Source organism: Sylvia atricapilla, chromosome 22 (genome assembly GCF_009819655.1).
Source record: "Sylvia atricapilla isolate bSylAtr1 chromosome 22, bSylAtr1.pri, whole genome shotgun sequence".
In the NCBI taxonomy this organism is placed as follows: Eukaryota; Metazoa; Chordata; class Aves; order Passeriformes; family Sylviidae; genus Sylvia; species Sylvia atricapilla.
The window spans coordinates 3,392,154-3,413,794 of NC_089161.1; the positions used below are offsets into that span (position 1 = coordinate 3,392,154).

Below are 21,641 nucleotides of genomic sequence, written 5' to 3' on the forward strand. Positions count from 1 at the left end.
CAAGCTGGGTTTAAAAGTTTGGGCTGGCGGCAAATCCTGCTGAGGCTCAGGCATCCTGAGAGCTGGTTTCCCCACGGCCTTCAGCTGCTGCAGGAGCTTTACCTCCAGCTCCTGTGTTGGTTTTTCTTTTTTTTTACCTTATTCTCTCATTACTAGTTGCCATTTTTTAGTTCCCCATCCCTAGCCCGGGTGCTGGGGCCAGGTGTCTCTGCTCTGCTTATTCTTCTGTTCCCGTTCCAGCAATGCCTTTGCCAAGGCAGTGACACTCCAGTCCCTAGAAGGTCTCATTTGCATCTGCTCCAAGAGAGACAATACCCCCAAGAATTACTGAACCCACGGGAAGGGCTTTTCAGTTCCTCCCCTCCCTGCACACCTTGGTGATGAAACATAAACCAAGATTTTTAGGGCAAATTAATTGCATCATTACTGGAATCCAGTTTCCTTCCTGACATGAATGCAAATGGGAAGAGCACACCAAGTTGCATGCCAGGCACGGGTGCTTGAGTTCATTGTCATTAGCAGGGATGACTTCATTAACAAGTGGGAACCCAGGAAGCTGTCTCCACACTTGTCTTGAGTTTGAGAGGCAGCAGCAGAAGCAATTCCAAGCGCCATGGCCACAATGCCAAGAAGGGACACAAGGCATTTGCATTTCCTATGGGGAAACTTTTTTTAATGACAGTTCTGTAGGTTTTGGGCCATAGATGTGTCCTGCAGGGGAGCAGGCAGTACCATTCAAGCACCAGCTCAGCTCAAGTCCCTGTGCTGGCAGCCCCTGAACGCTGGTACATCATTCACCACTCAAGCTGCCTGTGCTGCAGGTACAGCACCAGCTCATTCATAAGCCTCAAGACATATCGTTGTGTGAAAATGTAATAAAAATTATTCAGCTAATCTACTTTAATAACCCAACTTCAGGGCCTCTCTGTGCTGCAGACAGTATAATCATTTCTAAAATATGAGCTGTCATTTCCCATCAGTGCGAGGGAGGCAGAGGAACTCGGCACCCAACTTTATCGGGGCCACTAATTCACCAGCCTCAGGCCTGTGGAGAGTGAGGCAGCAGAGCTGGTGGGCTGCCCTGCCCTCCCAGTCCCATTTATAGTCCCTGCCCTGACCCCCAGGATGCTCCAAGGGATGGGGATGACACAGGAGACCTCCAGGACTCATCTCTACAGGACAGGGATGCTGAGGATTTCCACTTCCCCAGGAAGAAAATGCTGCCACACTCTGACAGTTGTGCACAGCAATTTTTATGGATCAAGGATGAGTAAAAAGTATAAAAAATCCCGTAAAACTGCCTTAGCGTGTACAAAACTCACCGTTGAATATAAAATACTTTAAAAATATTCCGCTGAATCAAATCTGCAAACTTTTTAAGTTAAAAAAAGATTCAAAGTGCCTAAAATATCATCAAGCTTAACAAAAATACAGATTCTGCAGTCACAAAGTGCCGTAACGAACGCATCCACTCGTCTCGATTTGTGTGGATGGAGCCACGTGGCACCACCAGAGCTCACAGCAATGCCTGGGGATCCCGGTGACAGTGACACCCCCCAGCCTGGCAAGGTGACAACCAGGGGATAGGGGGTCATGACCACCCTCAGACAGACACAGGCATCCCCGAGGCGGTGCTGATGAAGCTGCTGGGCTGGCACAGGAACCTGCAGCTTTGCAGTGATGGGTAAATGGCCTCACTGGTACAGGACCTTCACACAGAAGGTCTCCTCGTTCTTGTCCTCGTGGTCATTGATGTGGATCAGGATCTCCTCCTCCCCCACAGTCTGGCTCGGGGCAAAGCGCAGGCCGATGGTGTACACCTCCCCTCCAGCCACCTGTGGGAGAAAAGGGCCAGAGGAGGTGGCAGCAGGTAGCCAGGCCTCTTCATGTGCCCACTTTCCCCTGGCCAGGGCGTCCCTCACAGCTGGCACCCACCCAGCATCGCCTGGCCTGGCCAGATGAGGGGCCTGACAAGGGAGGAGTGTTGGCAGCAGGACGTACCTCGAAGGAGTCCTCCTTAAACTGCAGCAGGTCGGGGCGGTTGGTGCATAAGAAGTAGAGCCGGGGCGAGGGGTAGGGGTTGGTGTAGGTGATGCGCTTGTTGCAGCCTTTCCCACCTCCTGCAGGCAGCGAGATCTCAAAGGCCTGTGGGGACAAGCAGGGGGCTGTGGTAAGGCAGCACAGATGGCAGGGTGGGCAGCAGCAACAACGGCACTCCCCCAAACCCACCAGAGAGAATTGCCTCCCACACACTGCCCTCCCCTCCCACACCTCACATCTGCTCTGCCAGCTAGCAGAAAGAACCCACCTTTGATCAAAAGCAGCAACAATTAATTACGAGTGTGAAGAACAAAGGGCTGGGAGAGCAGCGGAGACTAGCCAGCTCCTTCCCATTCCCAGGACAAACTGCGGTGCTCAGATAACTAGATGGACTTGATGACCCTGAACAGCCCCTTCCAGACCCAACTACTCTGATTCTCTTAACACCCCATAGCAAAAGCAGCATGTGGCAGGACAATGGGGCATCAGCGTAAATGCCAATCTGAACTTTTCCCAGTACCAAGGGGTTCTGGAAAACATTTTTAGAAGGAACACATTAGCCAGGAAATCTAATTTTCTGTCTTTGAGGCAAGCCTCTGCCAGCACAGCGCTAATCGAAAGCAGCATGCTGCAGCTCTAATTTCACAACTGGGAATACTTTTGAGCTGCCGCTCCTCAGCGTGGGGCTGCCTCCAAAACAGCCTAAAAGACATTTTACCAGGGGCTTCAGTGAGATTATTCAAGTACCCCAAGGGCTAAATGTGTGTTTATGGTGGCAACTGCCAAAAAAAACACAGATGGAAGGAGAGGAAGAAGCAGGAGACAGCCCCAGGTTATTGGCTGAACTGCGACCACTGATCCAGCGCCATCACCACGTTTCGCAGTGGCGAGAGCTGCCATACCTTGGAGATGAGAGGCTGCCTGCAGGACAGGCAGAGCAGCCAGGAGGACACCAGCTGGTGGAACTCCACATCCACCAGGTTGAGGTAGATGAACTTGCTGCCAGCCCGCCGTGGCCTCACGCCGATGTACAGGTCCTGAATGCCATTGGCAGGGAGGAGGAAGGCACCCTTTGGATCCACCTGTGGAACAACACCTGGAAGTACAGCCACCCACAATGGCTAATCACAGCCCTGAGAAGTCCAGCTTGGAGCATCAATTAGACTAAATTCCTCTGAAAAACCTGTACCCCTTTCCACCTCTATTGAATCCCATACCTCCCAGCCCCAGGAATACTCAGGGACTAATCCATGTCAGGCAGGACAAGAGCCACTCGGGAACACCCAGGGCTTCCCAACCCAGGGGTTCCCCCACACAGGCTTTGCCTGAGGAGCCTTTGCCTTTCCTTTATAGGACAGCAATGGAGTTTTTCTGCCTTTCATTATTCACATTTCCAATTACGGACGAACAAATTCTAAAGAAATTGTGAGTCTTCAGACAGTCTCATTAACGCAGATAATTTGCCCTCCGGGGTTTCGCGCCAATGATCCTACACATGACAGCTCTAATCAAAAGATAATTATCACAAACGCTTTACGGCTCTCAGTTGTTCACAGTTCCGCGTGGGTTGCCTTTTGCTTTCCAGAGAGGGTTTCTCTGGGCTGACCCAGGCCAGCCAGCACCCAGCCCGCCATGGGGGTTACCTCCAGCTCCTGGGGGTGGGAGGTGAAGGCCTGCACCCTCCGTGGGGCTGCAGTGCCACGCAGCAGCAGGGAGAGGCGGGTGAGCTGCCCAGCCGTGCAGGCGACGTCCAGGCGCTGCAGCGAGTGCAGGTAGAACTGCCAGATCTGGACAGGTGCTGCCAGCCAGGCGTCCCTGCACACGGACAGACGGACAGGGCTCGCCACACAGCATGGGAGTCAATGTTCCCCACCCTTTTGGGGTCCTCCTACTTACGTATAAATAGCAACAAAGAACTTTTTGATCTGCGGGCTTGGTCCTCCGGCTACTTTGAGGAAGATGTCCTGTGGCTCACCAGGCCCCTGCAGAGACAACAGAGCATTGTCCCAGCAGTTGACCAGTTAATGAGGACCCCAGGGGTATCTTCCCACTAATGTGGGAACTACCACCAACTCCCTTACGAAAGCAGATGCTTTCACTACCTCGTTAAACTACATTATTAAGTTATTATACAGCTTGGCTGAGCTCTCTCAGTATTTTTAATTACAAAAGAGGATACAAATGACTATCACATTCCAGGTCTGTATCTGTAATCAAATTTTGGCAAATTTTCCGCAAGTTTTCTAACAAGCCCTAATCCAATTACCATACTAACGCATTTCCGCAACAGCAATTAGCAACTATCCCTCGTCGCCATTTGCATGGACATGCCCAAGCTTATTTTTCCCTTCCACCCCTTCCTGCTGTGGAGCCAGCCCAGGAGAGCCTCCTGCTCGGGGAGGGAGTAGGATAGTGCAGGGCTGGGCATGGAGCTACCCCACCACCTCAGCATCCTTCAGCAGGGACAGGCTTTGCTGTGCACCCCAAGGACACACGGTCCCACCACGTGCTGCCAACAGCTGTGGATACCCTGAGCAGCAGAAAGGTCTATCCCAGCCCAACAAAAGGCTGCTTTTCCCCAGTGTCTGAATCATCTGGTTCTTGCTCAAAAGAACAAGCAAGCGCGGGCTGCTGCATGATGCGATAAGGGGCAACGCTCAGCCTCCCCCGCCAAAACAATGCAGCTCCTTTTAATTGGGAATACAAAGCAATTCCAGCTTCATCGCTGCCACTGTGTCACTGCCACGGGCTGGTACACAGGGATGCTCTGTGGCTGCACCCACACTGGCAGCTCTCTGCCAACCCAAACAATCTGCAGGAGAAGGACGGGAGGAACAGCGATGCCAAAGTGTAACATACCAAGGATTTGGTTTCACAAATGATGTCAGGGTCACTGCAGCGAACGAACATCTCAGGCTGCCCACCTGGCATCCCCACTGGTGTGCCTGTGGACAAGGGACCAAAGAAACCACCTTCAGCTTTTCCTCTGCCTGTGCCTCTCCCCTGCACCCCACGCAGCTGCACACAGAACCCCTCAAGCTAGACAACCAGCAAACCACATAGGTGTGCAGGTGTAGAGAATTCTGGTTGAAGTTAACAGAGAAATATGGACGGAGTGCATGCAAGAAGCCCAGAAGGGCCATGAAGGGGTGAGGAAGCAGCAACGTGCTCTCTGGATGCTGCTGTGCCTCCAGAAAGGCTCCATGAACTATGGATGATGACTAGCAGTGAAGAGCCCAAGCCCCGCCAGACATATCACAGACTCACCAGGGAGGGTGTGCCAAGGAGGCAGCCGAATGGTTTTCTTCAGGAAGGTGAGCTCTGGGTGGTAGAAGCGGAAGGTCTGGTCCACCACATGGGGCTGTGGTTCCACCTTCACCCGCAGGAATGCAATGGGCTTCCCCCCGCTCACCTGGAAGGAGACCTGTCCCGAGGGCCAGCAGGAGAGGGATGGGGTTTTCCAGGGATTCTGCTCCTCCCACGCAGCCCCACAAGCAGTGTTTCACTGGGCCCCTAACCTGGATGAGCTTTGCCTGCTTGGCCCCGCTCTTCCCAAGGGAGTGAGGGCTCTCCCTGGCACCTGTGCTCAGCCCAGCCGGCCCCTGCAGGGTGAAAGAGTGAATTCCCTCAGGGTGCAGCATCACTGTGGCTGCTGCTGCTCCCCGTGGCTGTTCCAGCCAGCTCTGAGCTGCCAAACACAGCTGAGGGGAACACTTCATACCAGGAACAGCTCAAAACAGGGGCCTGTGCCCACCTGCGCTGCAACCACGGCAGGGTCTGCAGAGAAGGTCTGGTACTTGAAGGGGATGTGGACAGTCTCACTGGGACGCAGGTAGACCTGTGGCTTGAGGTCATCACGGAGATGGAACATATCCTCCTCCACTGGTGTAACACTCTTGGTCAGCTCCTTGAAGTGGCGCCACTCCCTCGGGTCCAGTATGACACTGGGGCAGTGAGCAGCAGAGGTGGTGAGGACTGGGAGGAAGCTGGCACCATCCTGGCACCTCCCCACACACAGAGGGGAGCCCTCACCTGAGCTCAGGGTGGTCAACCTCGATGGTCACAGTGTGCTGGACACCATAAGGGTTCTTCAGGGCAAACTCAAAGAACTCAGCTGTCCCCAGCACAGCATGGACAGTGCGGGTGGCTGTGATGGCCTGGCTGAGCATCTGGTAGATGCTCTCTCCCTTGATGTGATCCCGATAGGCATCAATGACCTGCAGGTCCCAGGCACGTTGCTTTGGCCAGCCCTGCTGAGAGGGAAGGGACCATAAGCCCGGAGACACCACAGGGGTCTGGACCCATGCTCTCCTGCCACCAGCACGCTCCTGCAGCCACACCACCACCATGTGCCGCAGCCAGAGGGTGGATATGGTGTCACTGAGGGGCCACCTGGGGGCCAGGCTCACTTCTGGCCGGCGATTGCGCAGTGTGGCCTCCAGCTCATTGTCCACATCCACCAGCCTCCGTGCCCACGTCGTCCTCCCACCTGTGAGGAGAGACCACCGTGGAACCAAGGAACAACCGCCCAGATACTGCAGCCCCCGAGAGCCCCACAATGCTGCAGGGCTGGAAAGGGGAGCACCAGAGGAGGCAGCTGACCCACAGCTGGCACTGCAGCAGCAGACACCCTGCCCACCTCAACCCACGGGGACAGGCCAGGCCCCAGCAGGACTCACCACCAGCAGCATTCAGGGAGCGTCGGCTGCCACCTGGGGTGGTGACAGTGCTGTCTGGTGCAGTGACAATGCGGGAGTGGGATGCCAGCTGCTCTGGGGTCTCCTCACACGGGTGACCTGCCACAAGCGGAGACAGGAGTAAGCGGAAACCATCCATTTTCACTGTTATAAAATCTACTGCCCATTTTTACCCCCCTGCAGCTCTGTTCAGCCAATTTACACAAGTAGGAGGGAATATCTGGAAATCAATGATGCCCTAAGAGCCTCACACACTCTCGAGCCTGTTCTGTCACACAGTCACCTGCCCAGGGATGGAGCAGCACTGAGAGTACACACCGTCCTGAGCCCCTCACCAGCTCCTGCTTTCATTTCTGTGTTCTGCCTCCCACAGCATGGCCACGTGCTGCTGTATCTCCCCACTCCCAAAATGCTGTGCCAAGTGGAGCCACACAAGACTCTAAGCCCACCAGGTATTTGCCCAGCCTATACACCCATCCCCATCCTTCAGGAAAGGACACCAAGCTTTGCCATCCTGCTTCTAACAGTATTTTGAAATTGTTTAAAAAAAGAGGATGGGAAAAACACCAGTCAAAGGGTGGCTGCTGCCCTGGCACAGTGGCTCTACTTCTTCCCTCCCTCCCTCTTCTTTGTTGGGGTGCGAGTTAAACCACTCCCTGGGTTGTGGATCTCAGATTCTCTTTCCCAGGAGCTTATCGGCCTTTTGCAGGCAAAGTATGGAAATGACGATTTAAGATATCTTATATGGAGCTAATCTCTCCTCTGAAGATAAGATTTTAAAACCTGGAGTCACTGCACATTTATAGGACACAGAATTAAATACATAAAATAAAAGCAGCCAGCTGGTTCTGGGAAGGATGACATCCCTGCCAGCCTGGGTCTCACTCAGGTACAGCCCCGCACATGCCGTGTGCCCCACCCAAGCCTTTGGGCTGCCCGAGCAGTGGGTTCTCACCAACATTGGCCAGGCAGAGGTGGAGGTGGCCCCTCACAGCCACACGGACACCGAGGGGCCGCAGGGCGCCGTGCCGCAGAGCCTCCCGGCCCATCACCATCCCATCTGGCTCGTACTCAGTCGTGGCCACCTCCAGCTCGTGGTAGGTCCTGACAGCCATCTGGCCCTGACGCAGCAGGGGCTGGGGACAAGGCAAAGACAGACAAGGCGCAACGAGTTACTGGGGAGCCTGGTCCAGAGGAGTCAAGGGGTCTGGGTATGGATGGCACTGGATGTCCTGGCTCTGCGGGGCTTAGTGCTAGAATACTGCCAGAGTTCCAGGAAAAGGAGAAGTAAGCTAATGCTTTGTCATCACTTTGGAGGAAAAGATAACAAATCCTGTGATAAGGGGCTTGTCAAGCTGACACCAGACTCGGTTACACAGAGGGATTACTGAAGACACAAGGACAACGCAACAGCATCTCAACACAAGACCAAAGGGAGAGCTGGGCTCTTCCCTAGCACTCCACACAGGCAGGGGGGCCCTTCAGCATTACCAGCCACGGGAAAAGACCTTCAATCTAACCAATACCTCCAGTTTAATGGCAGCAGACCCAACATGGAGCAGGGAGTCTCCATCCCAGACGTCAATCTGGAGGCTGTGCTCAGCCAGGTACCGCAGGAACCAGAGGTGCTCTCCAGGCCGCAGGAAAGCTGGATCCACCATGTACTTCAGCTGCAAGCCTGGTGGTCCTGCAAGACCCCACACTGTCACAGACATGGCACTTGGCGTGGTGGGACGCCTCAATGTGCACCTCATGCAACTAACACTCTGTGCTCTACTTCAAACACTGGACACTTTGAATGTTTTTCACGATGCGCAAACCAGCAGAGGTCTGCTATTAACAGACACCAGCCCATCCCTTGGGCCAGAGGCCAGCCCTCATCCACCCAACACACGGATGCTAAAACCAGAGCTTACTGGTTAGGGTCCCATCCTCGTTGACACGGACAAGGAGCTGTGCTGGCACAGCCAGCCCCGTTGCCAGCCCCCTGTCTGTGCTGACCAGCTGCAGCCGGGGCGTGGTGACCGGTGGGAAACGGTAGAACTGGAAGGTGAGGAAGACAGTCCTCGGCTGCCGCCCTTCCACACTGCCCTGAGCATCACTTGAGGAGAGAGAGGGGTTTGGGTTACTTGTGGCATGGCACTGTCACTCTGTCATGAGCTCCTCATGCATTTGGCACATGCCAAGAAGCAGAAGAACAAGAGAAGATTGGCAGCACCACAAGTATTTGGACTTTCCTGAAGACAGCGGCCATACGGTTTGCCTTAACTTTCCAAAAAGCTTTGTAATTCCAGCTGTCTCCTGCCATATGCTGTGATGGAGGCGCCCAGCAAAGGCAGCATGTTACCTTCCCACAGCACACTGCCAGCCATGGAAAAAACAGAAGCAGGGCCTTATCCAGCCAAAGCCACCCCTTAGGTGCCAACTTTGCCAACTCCATTTGCATTTCTGGAGAAACCCTGCATTAATGAGCTCTGACATCACATTGTGGCTCATGGATCCAATTTAAAAAAAACGGATTATGACTTAAAAGTACCCAGGAAGCACAAAAGCAGGTGCTAAAAGAAGAGGCACCTCTGCAAGAACATCTCCTGCCCAAGCAGGGAAGAAGACTGGGGGAATTTGGAAAGGACTCTGTCCAGGAGGCCTTTGGGATCTGCCCACACAAGACCACAAGCTGCCATCCCACCTGCCAAAAGCCAGGAACTGCAGGACTATTTCATTGCCTTGCAGAGGGTCAGCTTCCTCCAGCCGCAGGTTGAAAGTGCCCAGCTCCACTGGCTCTGAGATTTCCACTGGCTCCTGGTTGCAGTCCAGGATGTCTGGAAAGCCGGCAGCGTGCAGGCGTGCCAGCGCAGCACGAGAGAGGGACACGTGGGAACTGATGGAGGAATAGGGGTGAGCTCCACAAAAGAGGACACCTGGCAGACCAGGTGAGGCCACAGGAGCCTGGGGAGGGGCAGCCAAGCGTCACCTGCATGCCTGCAGCCCCACAGCAGCCATGGGCAGCTGCAGTGGGGTGAAGGGCAGCGCCCGCAGCTGGTCACTGGCACAGGGCTCTGCATCTGGTGAGCCCAGGTCGGCCTCCAGGTGGGTGATGCCCCCATCCTGCTGCAGGGTCTGGCCTGTGCCCTGTGGTGAGGCCACAAGCTGGGACACTGACAGCTGGTGAGAGAGTGGCAAAGGTGAGCTCCCACAGCCCCAAGGCAGCCCCCTGAGGCAGCCCTTGTGGCAAGCTGAGCCAGCAGCCCCTCTGTGCTAAAGGAGCTCAGCCACCACGTGCCTCAGTTGTTGTCATTCCAGCAAGAAGTGGTACAACTTGGCCACAGAAGGTTTGCACCTCCACTGCCATTTCTCTGCTGCTCACTCCCTGGCAAGAAGGAGGGATGAGCACATGCAGCAGGAAGATCAAACTGTTTAATGCAGCCTTATGAGGCATTTCATTTCATCAAAAATATTTGTGTGCATTGATTCCTGCATCAAGATATAAAGCAGCATAAAGAGGGCTCTCAGTATTCATAGCTCTCCTTAAATCCTGGGAGCTCTGCACGAACAAACTGTGTGTCACTGTCAGCACATACCAGAGACAACAGCACCCTGCAAATCTGGGCTGTCAAAAACCAGAGCTGCCCTCACTCCTGGGGTGTGAAAAGAGCACAGGGAACCTCCCCCAGCACACCACAGGCAGGAGCTGGTTTGCTGCCTGGAGGAGCTGGAGTTGAGGACACTTAGTGCCTCTTGGCCGCAGCAGACAGGTAAACAGGCAGGGAATGGGTCCAGAAGCACATCCTACATGTGGGCCATCCCCTGGGGAATGCTGCTGCCCACCACCCACATCCACTGGTCCATGTGGCACTTACCCTTGGTCCCTGTGGGGAGACTGGCACTCGCCGTGGGGTTGGCACTCCTGTGGAGAGATGCCATAGAGCAGCCATCACCCTCAGGCCCCATAACTGCAGCTGCACCCACTGCCACCAAACCTGCCCTGTCCTCCCACCAGCCTTTTTCAATTTTAGGGGCGAAGGCAGCACAGTGAAGCAGCTTACCATCACCCAAACACTTCTTTCGACTTATTTCCCAATAAGACTGCTGCTTGGGGGTTAACACAGCACATCTCCAGATCCATCCTTTATTTTGCCGTGAATCAGGCTAACTCTGCCACAAACAGCAGCTCCCCCATCCCCTGACAGCGCCGCGGTGCCCCACGGCCACACGGTGCTGCCTAAGTGGGATGCTTAATGAGACGTGAAAGTTTTAGGATACTTAAGGTTTTCATCGCTTCCCTGTTATTTTTTGTCACTCCCTTCATCTGCTCGAGCATTTGTGCCCCGAAACGGTGGGAGCTTCATCGTGTTTATATTGGGCTGCTCTCTCGCGCCAGCACAGCTGAGCTCGCTGTGCCGTGGAGCCGCAGGTCCTTCGCAGCAGAGCAGGGGCACAGATGTTCCATCTCTGCATCCACGTGATGCTGAGACCTTAATTTGCTTTCCCCCACTACAGATATATCACAGCTATTCCATGCTGGCTGCTGTGTAAAAGAAACCACCCCGTTTTCCCTCATGCCTAAAATACTGTTTCTATCCAGTTAGGATGGCTTTGGCTGATGGACAGATACAGCAGCAACACCAGCCTCTGAGCTGACAGAAGAAGCTCTTGGCCTCCCCTGAGCCAGGCAGCAGCACATTTCTCAACAGAGCTCTACAAAAAGTTAACCCAATAGTCTCTTCAGCACCTTGGGACACAGGCTGGAGAGAAAGAGCTCTGGGACCACCGTTTCACTTGTAAGCTCTCCCTGGGTGCCATAGGCCCCCTGGAGCTGGGAAACACCAGGGAGTTTGTCCCTGAAAATCACCTTGATGGAGATCTCCCTTAACCAGGGACACAGCCCATAGCCCAGCACTCCAAGCTGGAGCACTCCAGACCAGCATCAGGCTGGAAGCTCAGCATCAGCACCTGCTTCCCTCGTCCCTCATCACACCACAACTCCATCAACATCCCAGCCACCTACAGCTGAAAGACACCAGGAAAAGCTTTTCAAGCAGCACCAGTCATGATGCAGCCTGTTCTGCAGGGAGATAAACCCCACATACCCCGACATCACCAGATCCCTTCATCTCCCCCTTAAGCTTTCCTCTCCAAAGCCCCTCCCAGCAGCAATCCTGGCTCTCACCAGTAGAAACACAGGATTTATCACAGCAAAGCCATGGTGCCACTGCCATCTCGTGGAAGGCACTGCAGCACTGGAGCCACCATGGAACAGCTACCCACTGTAATGGGCATTTCCTGGCCTGTGAGCTGGCACCAAGTGGCTCATCAGAGAGCTTGGGAGATATGACACACACTGAAATCCTGCCTGGTGTCCAAAGTATCACCCCGAGACACAGCTGGGACCCCAGCAGGAGCAGCACAGCAAAGAAAGGGGAGTTTGCTTCCCACCAATCACCAAATGGGGATGAGAGTGAAACAAGCCAAAGAGGATTTTTAGGAGCACAGTGCATGGACACAACCTCATGCCCACACCCAAGCTCACAGCATTTCTCCATCCATCTCCAATAGAGCAGAGGGGTGCTAGAACCCCAAACAGGTAGCCCCTCAAACTACAGACAGATGCACCTGTGCACAGGCACAGGTGCTGCCAGCTCTTCTGCAGCCAGGAACCAGCACATCCTGCACACATCAACCCAACTCAGACTGCTGCCACACTCCCTCAGTGGTGGCACAACCAGATTACATTTCCCCAGCCTACAACCAATATTTCTCTTGTCCCCATAAGAAATCCACCCTGTGTCTCTCTACCTGGAGAGACTCTGAGTGCAGAGAGAGGAGCAGCAGTACCTGCAGTGAGAATGTGCTGCTGATGTGGCCAAGGCACTCAGTGACCCAGAATGGGATCAGGCTGGGGCAGCACTGGCAATCCCTGGGGATTTTGCACATGGCTCAGCAATACTATCACATGGGAATTTTGCAAGTTAAAAAATAAGAGCTGAATTCAACTTGACAAAAACTTGCTTCACTCCAGTAATTCATAACTAGCTCGCTGAAACTCACTGAAGTCTTGTTTTCTCTCCCGAGCAGACACCAGTGCCACACTCTATATTTTAAATGTCAGCAATCTGGAAAACACTCACTCAGCGATGGCGTAGGAGGCTGCTTCGACTCGTCCCTGTCTTTACATAGGATCTCCGCAGCAGTTACAAGATGTTCTTCCGAATCAGTGGAAACATGGAATTGGACAGTCCCAGACTCCACGTGCTTCCCCTGAAGTTGGCAAGGAAAATGCTTTCAGACAGCGTGTTACACGCAGCCTCCCTCGTGCCTCCGACAGCAGCTCCCTCACCCTGGCGCCGAAGGCAAAGCAGCCAGGGGCCAGCACACCTTTACCTGCCGGGAGCTCGGTGGGGCCCGGTAGACCAAGGCTTGGCAGGGGCCACGGCAGGCACCACCACGCAGGGGCAGGACCACGTCCGTGTCACCGGTGCCCAGGACAGGGTTCCAGACAGCCCAGCGCACCGAGCGCATGTCGGCCGCCTCCCGGCGGGCACTGCCGGGCAGAGCCTGCGGGGTTGGGGAGTGCAGTGAGCACCAGGCAGCCCCACCTCACTGCCAGGACCTGGGAATGGGTGCTGCCAGACAGGTATCGGCTCCCATTCCCCACTGTGCCTCCTTACACCTGGCTCTGGCATCACAGAAGCCACCACTCTTCATCCCGCTCTGGAGATATTTCACTTTCTAGGACCTTATGCCTCTGTAACCGCCTCCCTCAAGGAGCTGCACAAAGGGATATGTTTTAGACCCTCCCATCCCTGGCAGAGGGGAAAGGTTTCCACTTACCCAGCGCATCCACAGCCTCCCTCAAACCAAAGGAGAGACACAGAAACAAGAGAGGGCTCTGCCAGCACCCACCATCCTCCTCACAGCTAATTATGGCACCAAGGACAAGGACAAGGTGATCAGCTTTGCAAGCAGCTTTGGGATTAACCACTCTGCCCCAGGGTTGCACCACAGGGACTGGCTCCACTGCTGCCCAAGACAGCTCCCAGAGACAAACAGATCTGCCTCTGGAACCCCAAATCTCCCTGGGACCTCAGGACTTCAGCTTTCCAACAGCACAGTCCAGTGTCCCCCTTCTCAGTACAAATCTCTCTGGTCTGGCACACGCATTCTGTGGGGTGGGAATGGGAAATGCCCATTTCTCCTACTTTGGCTCTGGACAGCTTAACATGAGATATTTGCTACATTTTCAATGAACATCTTACAGGGACATTTAAAGCCTCCTAACAAATGCTTAGCCATCGATTCAGTCAGCCAGGAGCTGATGGCTCCAACAGCACAAGGTCTCTGGAGGGCATACACAGTACTCATTGAGCTGGGTTTAACCTGCAGAAAGGTTAAACTAAGATGTGAGTAAACAATCAGTAAGTAGGTGAGAGTATATTGACTGCAAAGACCACCCTCAGAGATTTCTCCTGTCTTCACAGTTTGAGAACATCAGGCTGAAGTACCCAGAAAAACCTCAGCATTCAGGACAAAAACAAACAAAAAAAAGGAGCAGGATGGGTCATCCTCTTTTCAGCATAAATGCCAAATTCTAAAGAAAAGCCTTTTTTATACTACAAAAAAAGCTGAAATTTTCCAAATTAGCTTGCCAGAATACTGTGGGAATGCTGCAGGCTACATTCCTTCAGCTACATAGAAATGGTGGAGAAATGTGACCACATGTCATTAAAATAATTCACCAAGCCATGCAGGTTGTTTTGTGCAGTGCTGTGGAAGGCACCCGCACACTTTGCAGGGCCCTGCATTACACAGCACAGCCATGCAACAAGGAGCTACTGCAAGTTGGTGGAGCAGGATGGTGAAACAGGGGCAGGGAAAGGAGTTCCTCAGCAAGGCTCACTCCTCCAGAATGGATCCTTGTCCCTTCACAGGCACAGAGAGAAGGCATGCACACTCTCAGCCCTACCTTCCCACCAGCTCTTCCCGCGCTGCAGAAGACATATTCCAGCTGGAAGCAGACCCTGAATGCCGGGTGAGGGACCATTTCGCTCAGCTGGATGCGGCTCCTCAGCACTAGGCCTTGACTTGCATCCCTGTGCGGGATGGAGAAGTGGCTGTGGGAGGCATCTGAGGCAGGAAAGAAGCAGCACAGGGGCTCCCCCTTACCTGGCTCCAGAGCTAGGCACCTCCTGGCAGCCACCTGGTGACAATTCCATGTCTGGCACCAGCACGGCGACCTGCGGAGCCCGGACGAAGCGCAGGCCATTGTGGACACCAACGTGCAGCCGCCGCTCCCGAACCACCAGCTCTTCACCATCCGGAGCAGTGTTAGCCTGGGACAGGAATGTTTTCCACCCTGAGCAGCACTCCACGTGCTGACCACAGCCAGAAGAATTCAGGCAACCCTTCAGAAACTCGAAAAGCAAGACCTATTCTCCCAGCAGATGATGGGTATTAAAATCTTTTGTCTTTACAGCAGAGTTTGTTGTGCGCAAATCTGGCAAGAAAGAACCTGGCCAGTGGCTGCCACTCCAAAGAGATGGACTCAATACACACTGCATTTCATCTCTGCTCTTCTGATAGCAAAGTAAACCCAAATTCTGCTTATGAGTGTCAGGATGTTCAAAACAAAGCCCACAGAGAGCACACACATACTAATCCAACAGGGAAACAATCTAAAGGCTTCCACAGAAAAAAAAATATTGGAGACTCCAAGAGAAACAAATACATGAATGTAACTTACCTGACATTTTTCACCCCACCCCTAATTCCAGACACTAACTAAAATTACTGCTCTACACTGTGGCTTCTCCTGCCTCAACCACATTGGCAGTACCTAGAATCATGGACTCACAGAATGGTTGGGTTGGAAGGGACTTTAAGCATTATCTTGTTCCACCTCCAACCACGGGACACCTTCTACTAGAGCAGGTTGCTCCGAGTCCTGTCTGACCTGGCCTTGGACACTTCCAGGGATGGGGCAGCCAGAGCTTCTCTGGGCAACTTGTGCCAGGGTTTCATCACCCTCACAACACGCTACTTACCTGGAGCAAACGATCACTGTTCAATAAATCCAGCAGTTCCTCCTCAAACTCCTCCAGGGAAGGGTACAACCGGATGAAAAGCCTCTCCAGATAGCAGGTGACTGTCTTCATCAGCCGGGGCTTCTGCAAGCAGTCACCTGAAAGACAAGGTGGTGGCCACAGGTTTCCCAAGCAAACAGAAACCCTCCACTGCTGTGCTGGGGTGCCCTGCAGTGCCAGCAGTGTCTCTGCCCACTCAGCTTCTGAACATGGGCCTGAACACCTGCGAGGACTCAGCTGCTTTCAAGACTTTGCTCAGCTTCAGTACCAACAGTTACTACCCCAAAGCCATCAGCAGTAGGTTTTCCAGGCAGGAACCTGAAGAACAATTCAGCTGCAGAACTCTGAGGAATTCTTTACCCTCTGAATGTTCAGCTCACGTATTTTAATTGCAGAAGCTCAAAGGGCAATGTGCCATAGGGAGATATTACTAAAAGCCAGGCGGGCAAGAGCTCATCCTCCCAAACCTGCCAGTCCCTAGCGATGCTGAACCTGCCTCTGAGTAGTTTAAACAAGCTGCAAAAACTGTTTCTAAGATTCTGCTGAACGACTGTAATTAAACCAACCATCACCTATCCCTAGCAGCTTCCCAGGAGCAACTAATTAATGGACAGGGAACTGACTGAGCCATTTTGGCAGATTCTAGACTGAGCTCTTAGCATGAGGGCTTTGACCCCATGCAGAGGAGATGCTCTTGACAAGGGGAGACACTGCAGAGAAACCACTGTGTTCCCACAAATCCCATCCCAGTGCCCTGCCTGCCTTGCCCACAGCCACCCAAGGACCCACTGCCTTAAAGCAGGACCAGCACAGGCAGAGGGAAAGAGAAAGAGCCCTTACCTGTGTCTCCATGTGCTGGCAGCACACCAGGAACAGTCTGCATCCCAGATATCAGCAGGTTTTCAGGAAGAAGGTGAAATATTGCCTCCAGGGGTGGGTGGGACTTCAGGGCATACTGCAGGTGGCTCTTCTCCATCACTGTCATGTATTTGTTCTCTGAAGTAAAGAAAACATCCCAGAATGACCAAAACTGAGGAGACAGCTTCATAACCCCAGTGTTGAATGAATCATTATCTGTGAATACACGTGCTAGGAGCAAAAGAAAACCTGAGTTTGTCCAGCCAAGCCATTCCCGGCTGGCAGTAAGGCACATCCACTGAGCAGTACCAGGGCACAGACCATGTCTCACATCAAGCAGACACATACAACACACATTTGGGTAAGAAAAGCCACCAAGAAAGGACTGAGATGCCATGTCTGGCTGCTGCTTACTTTCCACAGGGTTCTGGAAGCGTGGGTGCAGTAGGGCACGTGGTGTCCCATGGTACAGCTTCAGCCTGAAAACAAAGAGCACCATGTGCAGCAGTCAGTAAATCCACCCTGAAGCACATCTCCACCATTATATCTCAATCTTCCACAAAGCCCCTGCTCAGCAACAAAACCCACCCAGCCCACTCTGGAAAAGCCCTGTCCTTTAGGGAAGGGACAGGCATCCTTTCCAAATTCATCATTGCTTCCCCAGAGTGAAGAATTCCAGGTTTCTACATGCTGGCACTGTTTCTGCAGCCCCAGGACCACCCTTTCCCCCACTCCCCTCCAAAGCAGCTGTACATGTTGCCACGTCAATTCCAAGTGTGACCTGTCACACAGCACCAGGGGAACCTACGCTCTGTCCTCAGTGGCTGGGTCTGTCACCTCTGATCCACCACGGAAGAGGGGGATGATTCCAAAGCCACAGGAAAGATGCTGAGAGCCCTCATCCTTTTTCCCAGCCGTCATTACCACTTCTACGACAGCAGCAATGCTAGGGTGGTTCAAGGAGGTGTGGAAATAAACAACCTGGGACAGGAAAGAAGAGAGATGGGCTATTTCAGAGCTGGCAGCAGCAGCTGCATGCATAGCAATGCCTGTTGTGCTGGGACACTCAGTGGCACAACCAGAACATGCATTAAAACTTCCAGACAGAAGCTATTGGCAAATTACTTCCAGCACTGCTATAAAATCTCAGCCCTTAAGTCTCAAGTATCATTTTTTTGTTGCCAACACCTGTTTTACAGAGTAACTCGCAGGCTGCACACCCAAAATGAACATGGCGAAGATGCATCCCAAACCTACAGCATTAGAGAAGGAAAAAGGAGCTGGAAACCTTCCTGCAGCAGGGAGGGACATGGGAGTAGCCTGGACCTAAAGGTAGGAGGGGACAGGACACAGGTCACTTCCCCAGGACAGAATTTAAAGCTAGGTTAATCTTTCTATTAAAAACTCATTACGGCAGTGTTTCAGGGAAAACGTTTACTGCAATATGGGCTGTCAGGAAGGAATAACAGAGAGAGACATTCTCACATCAACCCCGGGACATAAATCGTTATTCCATTAGCCTTTATTGCAAGATGCTGGATTAACGACCTGACTGCTGTGGCAGAGCAAGGCTCACCCTGCAAAGGCACAGGGAGCCCTGACAGGGGATCTCCTGTGTCACTGAGCTTGAGGGCCCCTCCTGAATGCACACAGCTGTTTCTGCCTGCATTCCTCTCCCCTAGACCCTGAGGACAAAACCTACCCCATAAGCAGACTCTGATCCCTGTCTTCACGCCTTCCTGCTCTGGTGAGGCTGGCAAGCAAGCACACAGCATATACAGGCAGAGGAGCAGTGACTTTCCTCCTTCCCTCACTTGTCACAAACCAATTCCAGCTCCACCTGAACTGTTCCTAACAATGAGCTGCTGACTTTCCTGCAGCTGGAAGATCCCACCTCGCATGCAAATCACCCCTCCTCTGTCAGACCCCGAGCCCTGCAGCTGCAGGGATGGGCCACACAATTCAGCCACCACAGAGAGGCTGCAAGACAGTCCCCCAACACTCCTGCCAACTGCTCCCAGCCACATGGCAAACACCCAGGAAGCCTGCAGACGCTGGGAATGTATTTGGAAAGGCAGCTCCTCCCAGCATTCAGCTCTCTCTGCAGCACTCTCTGCCCTAGTTTCAATCCATCCCTCTTCAAAACAAGTCGGGGTGGGACGGTACTGAAACACTTGGGAGAGAAACGCACACATCAACGCCCCTCAATGTCACTGCTGATGTAAAGGAAGGAAGAGCACGGGGCCCAGCTGTGCTTCACTTCACCTGCAGCACTGAGGAGGTGGAAACAGGAGCTATGAATTGGAAAACATGGATCATGCTATGGGGCACCAGGATGCCCCCATTAAGGGACGCCCGGGTTTGCTGGTAAAACAGCAGTGGATGAAAGTATGGCTTTGGGAGAGTTTAGTTCCCGGATAAGGAGAGAGAAGCGCTGTGCAGGAGGGTGGGCAGCTGCTCCTTCCCTTCCTTCCCACTTGTGGGGAAACACTGCTCTCTTGCGGGGAAACACTGCTCTCTGCCGCCAGCTCCGAACACGGCAGGTGGCACACGGTGGCACACTGCTGCTCCCACGGTGGCACCAACCTCAGAGGAAACCCAACACCCTGATTTCCCCAATAAACCGCAAACATAAAGCTTAATAAATGGACAGTATCTGGGGTGCACTCCAAGCAAACAGTCAAGGAAACACTGGGAAGGAAAAGGGTTTAGTTCTGTGTTTTCCCAGACCCTTGTCAGCCCTCACCTCATTGAAGGTTGCCCTGGCCGAGCGCAGTGGGGCAGCACCAGCAGCTCGCCAGCTGCTCCTCCACGTCCTCCCAAAGAAGTGGTGGTAGGTGGCATCGAAAAGGGAGAGGCGCAGCTGGTATTCTGCTCCCTGCAAGGCACAACGCACCGCCTTTGGGGACGCTCAGGGACGGGCCAGCTCTGCATCCCCAAAGCTCAGAAGACACTTTGGTAAGAGATATAATTCCTGTTTTCTAAGGGATGCCCAGATCAGGCACATAGCCACAGACAGCTTTGTCCATTGCTGCAGAACTTGCCTCCAAGCCAGAGGCTGACAGAAAGGAAAAGTGGGAAAACTAAGGATTAAGCATAAAGAGGCAATTGGCATTAAAGTGCTATCCAGAAAATTTAATTTAAATATACTTACCTAAACTAACAAAAATATAAAAGAAAAATTAATTAAATGCTAATTCAAATTTACAGGAAACAAAGCATAGTATTGAAACAACTTTGTGCTTCTGGGAGAGTTCCAGTTAGTTATCCCCAAAACCATCTTGTTTTAAAAGCCATCGTTGGGAGCTCAGGCTGACACATACAGGCAGGAATGCTGAAAGGGGCTTAGAAAAAAGATGGAGAGTGACTTTGTCCATCCACAGAAAGTGACAGAATAAGGAGGAGGGGAGGTTAAACTGAAAGAGGGGCAATTCGGGTTTGATCTTCGGGAGAAATTCTCCTTGTTAGGATGGTGAGGCATTGCCACAGGTCATCCAGAGAAGCTGTGGCTGCTCCATCCCTAGAAGTGTTCAAAGCCAGCAGGGTGGAAACGGCAGCCTGGTTTAGTGGAAGGCAGCCCTGCCCATGGCAGGAGGATGGAAGGAGATGATGTGTAAGGTCTCTCCCAACTCATACTACTTCATGATTCTATGAACAGTGAGACTCAGCAGAAACAAGAGGCGCAGCAAGACATTGCCGGGGTCCCCTCGCGGGGCCGCTCGCCCCTACCTGGGAGAGGGCAGCGCCGTGCAGGTACTTGAGGACGCAGCGGAAGGCGGTGGAGCGGGGCGGGGGCCGGGCCCGGCCCCGCTGCGGGTGCGGCGGCAGCGCCAGGTGCTGCCGGAACACCCGGTCCCACTCGCCCATCGCCTCCCGGGGGTCGCCGCTGCCTCCCGGTGCCAGCTACGGCGGGCGCGGGGCTGGAACACCAGGGGACACGCACCCTGCGGGAACACAGCCACACGGACCCCGCACAGTCAGCATACACAGCTCCCCGCAACAACCACACGTGGGTGGGGATAGCCGCTGCCCACGCCCGGCCAGCCCCGCACCCGCCTGGAGATGCACACGGGTACAGCCAGGGCAGGGCTGGCCCGTGGCCGCCCGCCCACGCACCCACGGGACGCCGGTGCGTGGGACTGAACCGGCCCCATCCCCGAGCGCCCGCACTCCCCCCGCTCACTCACCGCGCCCCGACGCCATCTTCTCGGGCCCAACCAACCGCGAGCCGGCCCGAGGGGAGGATGGACACGCTGCCACTGCTCGCCGGCCCGCTGCCCACCTCCTGTACCCCATTGCCGCCGGAAAGCGGAGACAGACAGCGGCGAGACGATCCCGGAGCGATCCCGCACCGGCGCGCGACGCGGCGACAGGACGGAAGCGGCGGCGGCAGCGGCATCCTCCCCCGTCCAGCGCGGGTGGTCGCGCCCGGCTCAGCATCGGGTTACTAGGGCGATGGTGCCGCACCGCGAGGGGCGGGTTCTCACGCTGGGCCCGGCCGGTTCTGCAGCCAATGAGAACGGCGTGTCACCCTCGTCATTTGCATGCGGCGCGAGAGGCGGGCGGCGCGGCCAATGGGCGGTGGGAGGGGCGGGGCCAGGCGCGGCGGGGCGGGGCCGCCCCCCACGAGGGCGGGCGGCGGAGCGGCGGGAGCGGCGGACGCGGGGCAGGTGCGGAGGCGCGGGGGGAACGGGGCCGGGGCCGGGGCTCGGGCTGGGCGATGGCGGGGTCGGTAGAGCCGGGCCGGGCCGGGCCGCGGGCAGGGCTACGGGTGAGGCCATCCCGCCGCACCGCCCTTCCCGACGCTCCCTGGTGCGGAGAGGGGGGCCCTAGCCCCGCCGACTGCTCTCGGCCCAGTGGGACCCTGGGCTGTGCGAGGACGGGGGGAGGTTGGCTGTCCCTTCGCCCCACAGCAAGGAGAGGTGAATGCTTTTCGTGATGCTTCGGTGGCCTGAGGCCTGTCACC

General features: G+C 54.4%; 1 protein-coding gene across 1 annotated transcript; it reads right to left on the reverse strand.

The window, feature by feature from the left end:
- Positions 1-1,239: 1,239 nt before the first annotated feature.
- NPHP4 (nephrocystin 4) lies at positions 1,240-20,884 on the reverse strand. Its single transcript, XM_066334237.1, has 29 exons — positions 20,863-20,884; positions 20,405-20,619; positions 19,422-19,553; positions 17,484-17,656; positions 17,090-17,154; positions 16,658-16,813; positions 15,779-15,915; positions 14,901-15,067; positions 14,701-14,827; positions 13,119-13,292; positions 12,866-12,995; positions 10,598-10,644; positions 9,712-9,902; positions 9,427-9,618; positions 8,654-8,838; positions 8,264-8,424; positions 7,693-7,873; positions 6,720-6,836; positions 6,450-6,529; positions 6,073-6,290; positions 5,795-5,984; positions 5,559-5,642; positions 5,308-5,464; positions 4,900-4,985; positions 3,937-4,022; positions 3,684-3,855; positions 2,943-3,122; positions 2,002-2,145; positions 1,240-1,835 (listed from the first exon to the last, which is right to left on the reverse strand). Exons 2-29 carry the CDS (start codon positions 20,540-20,542, stop codon positions 1,695-1,697), a joined length of 4,011 nt encoding a protein of 1,336 aa, XP_066190334.1. The 5' UTR covers positions 20,543-20,619; positions 20,863-20,884; the 3' UTR covers positions 1,240-1,694.
- Between the last annotated feature and the right edge of the window lie 757 nt (positions 20,885-21,641).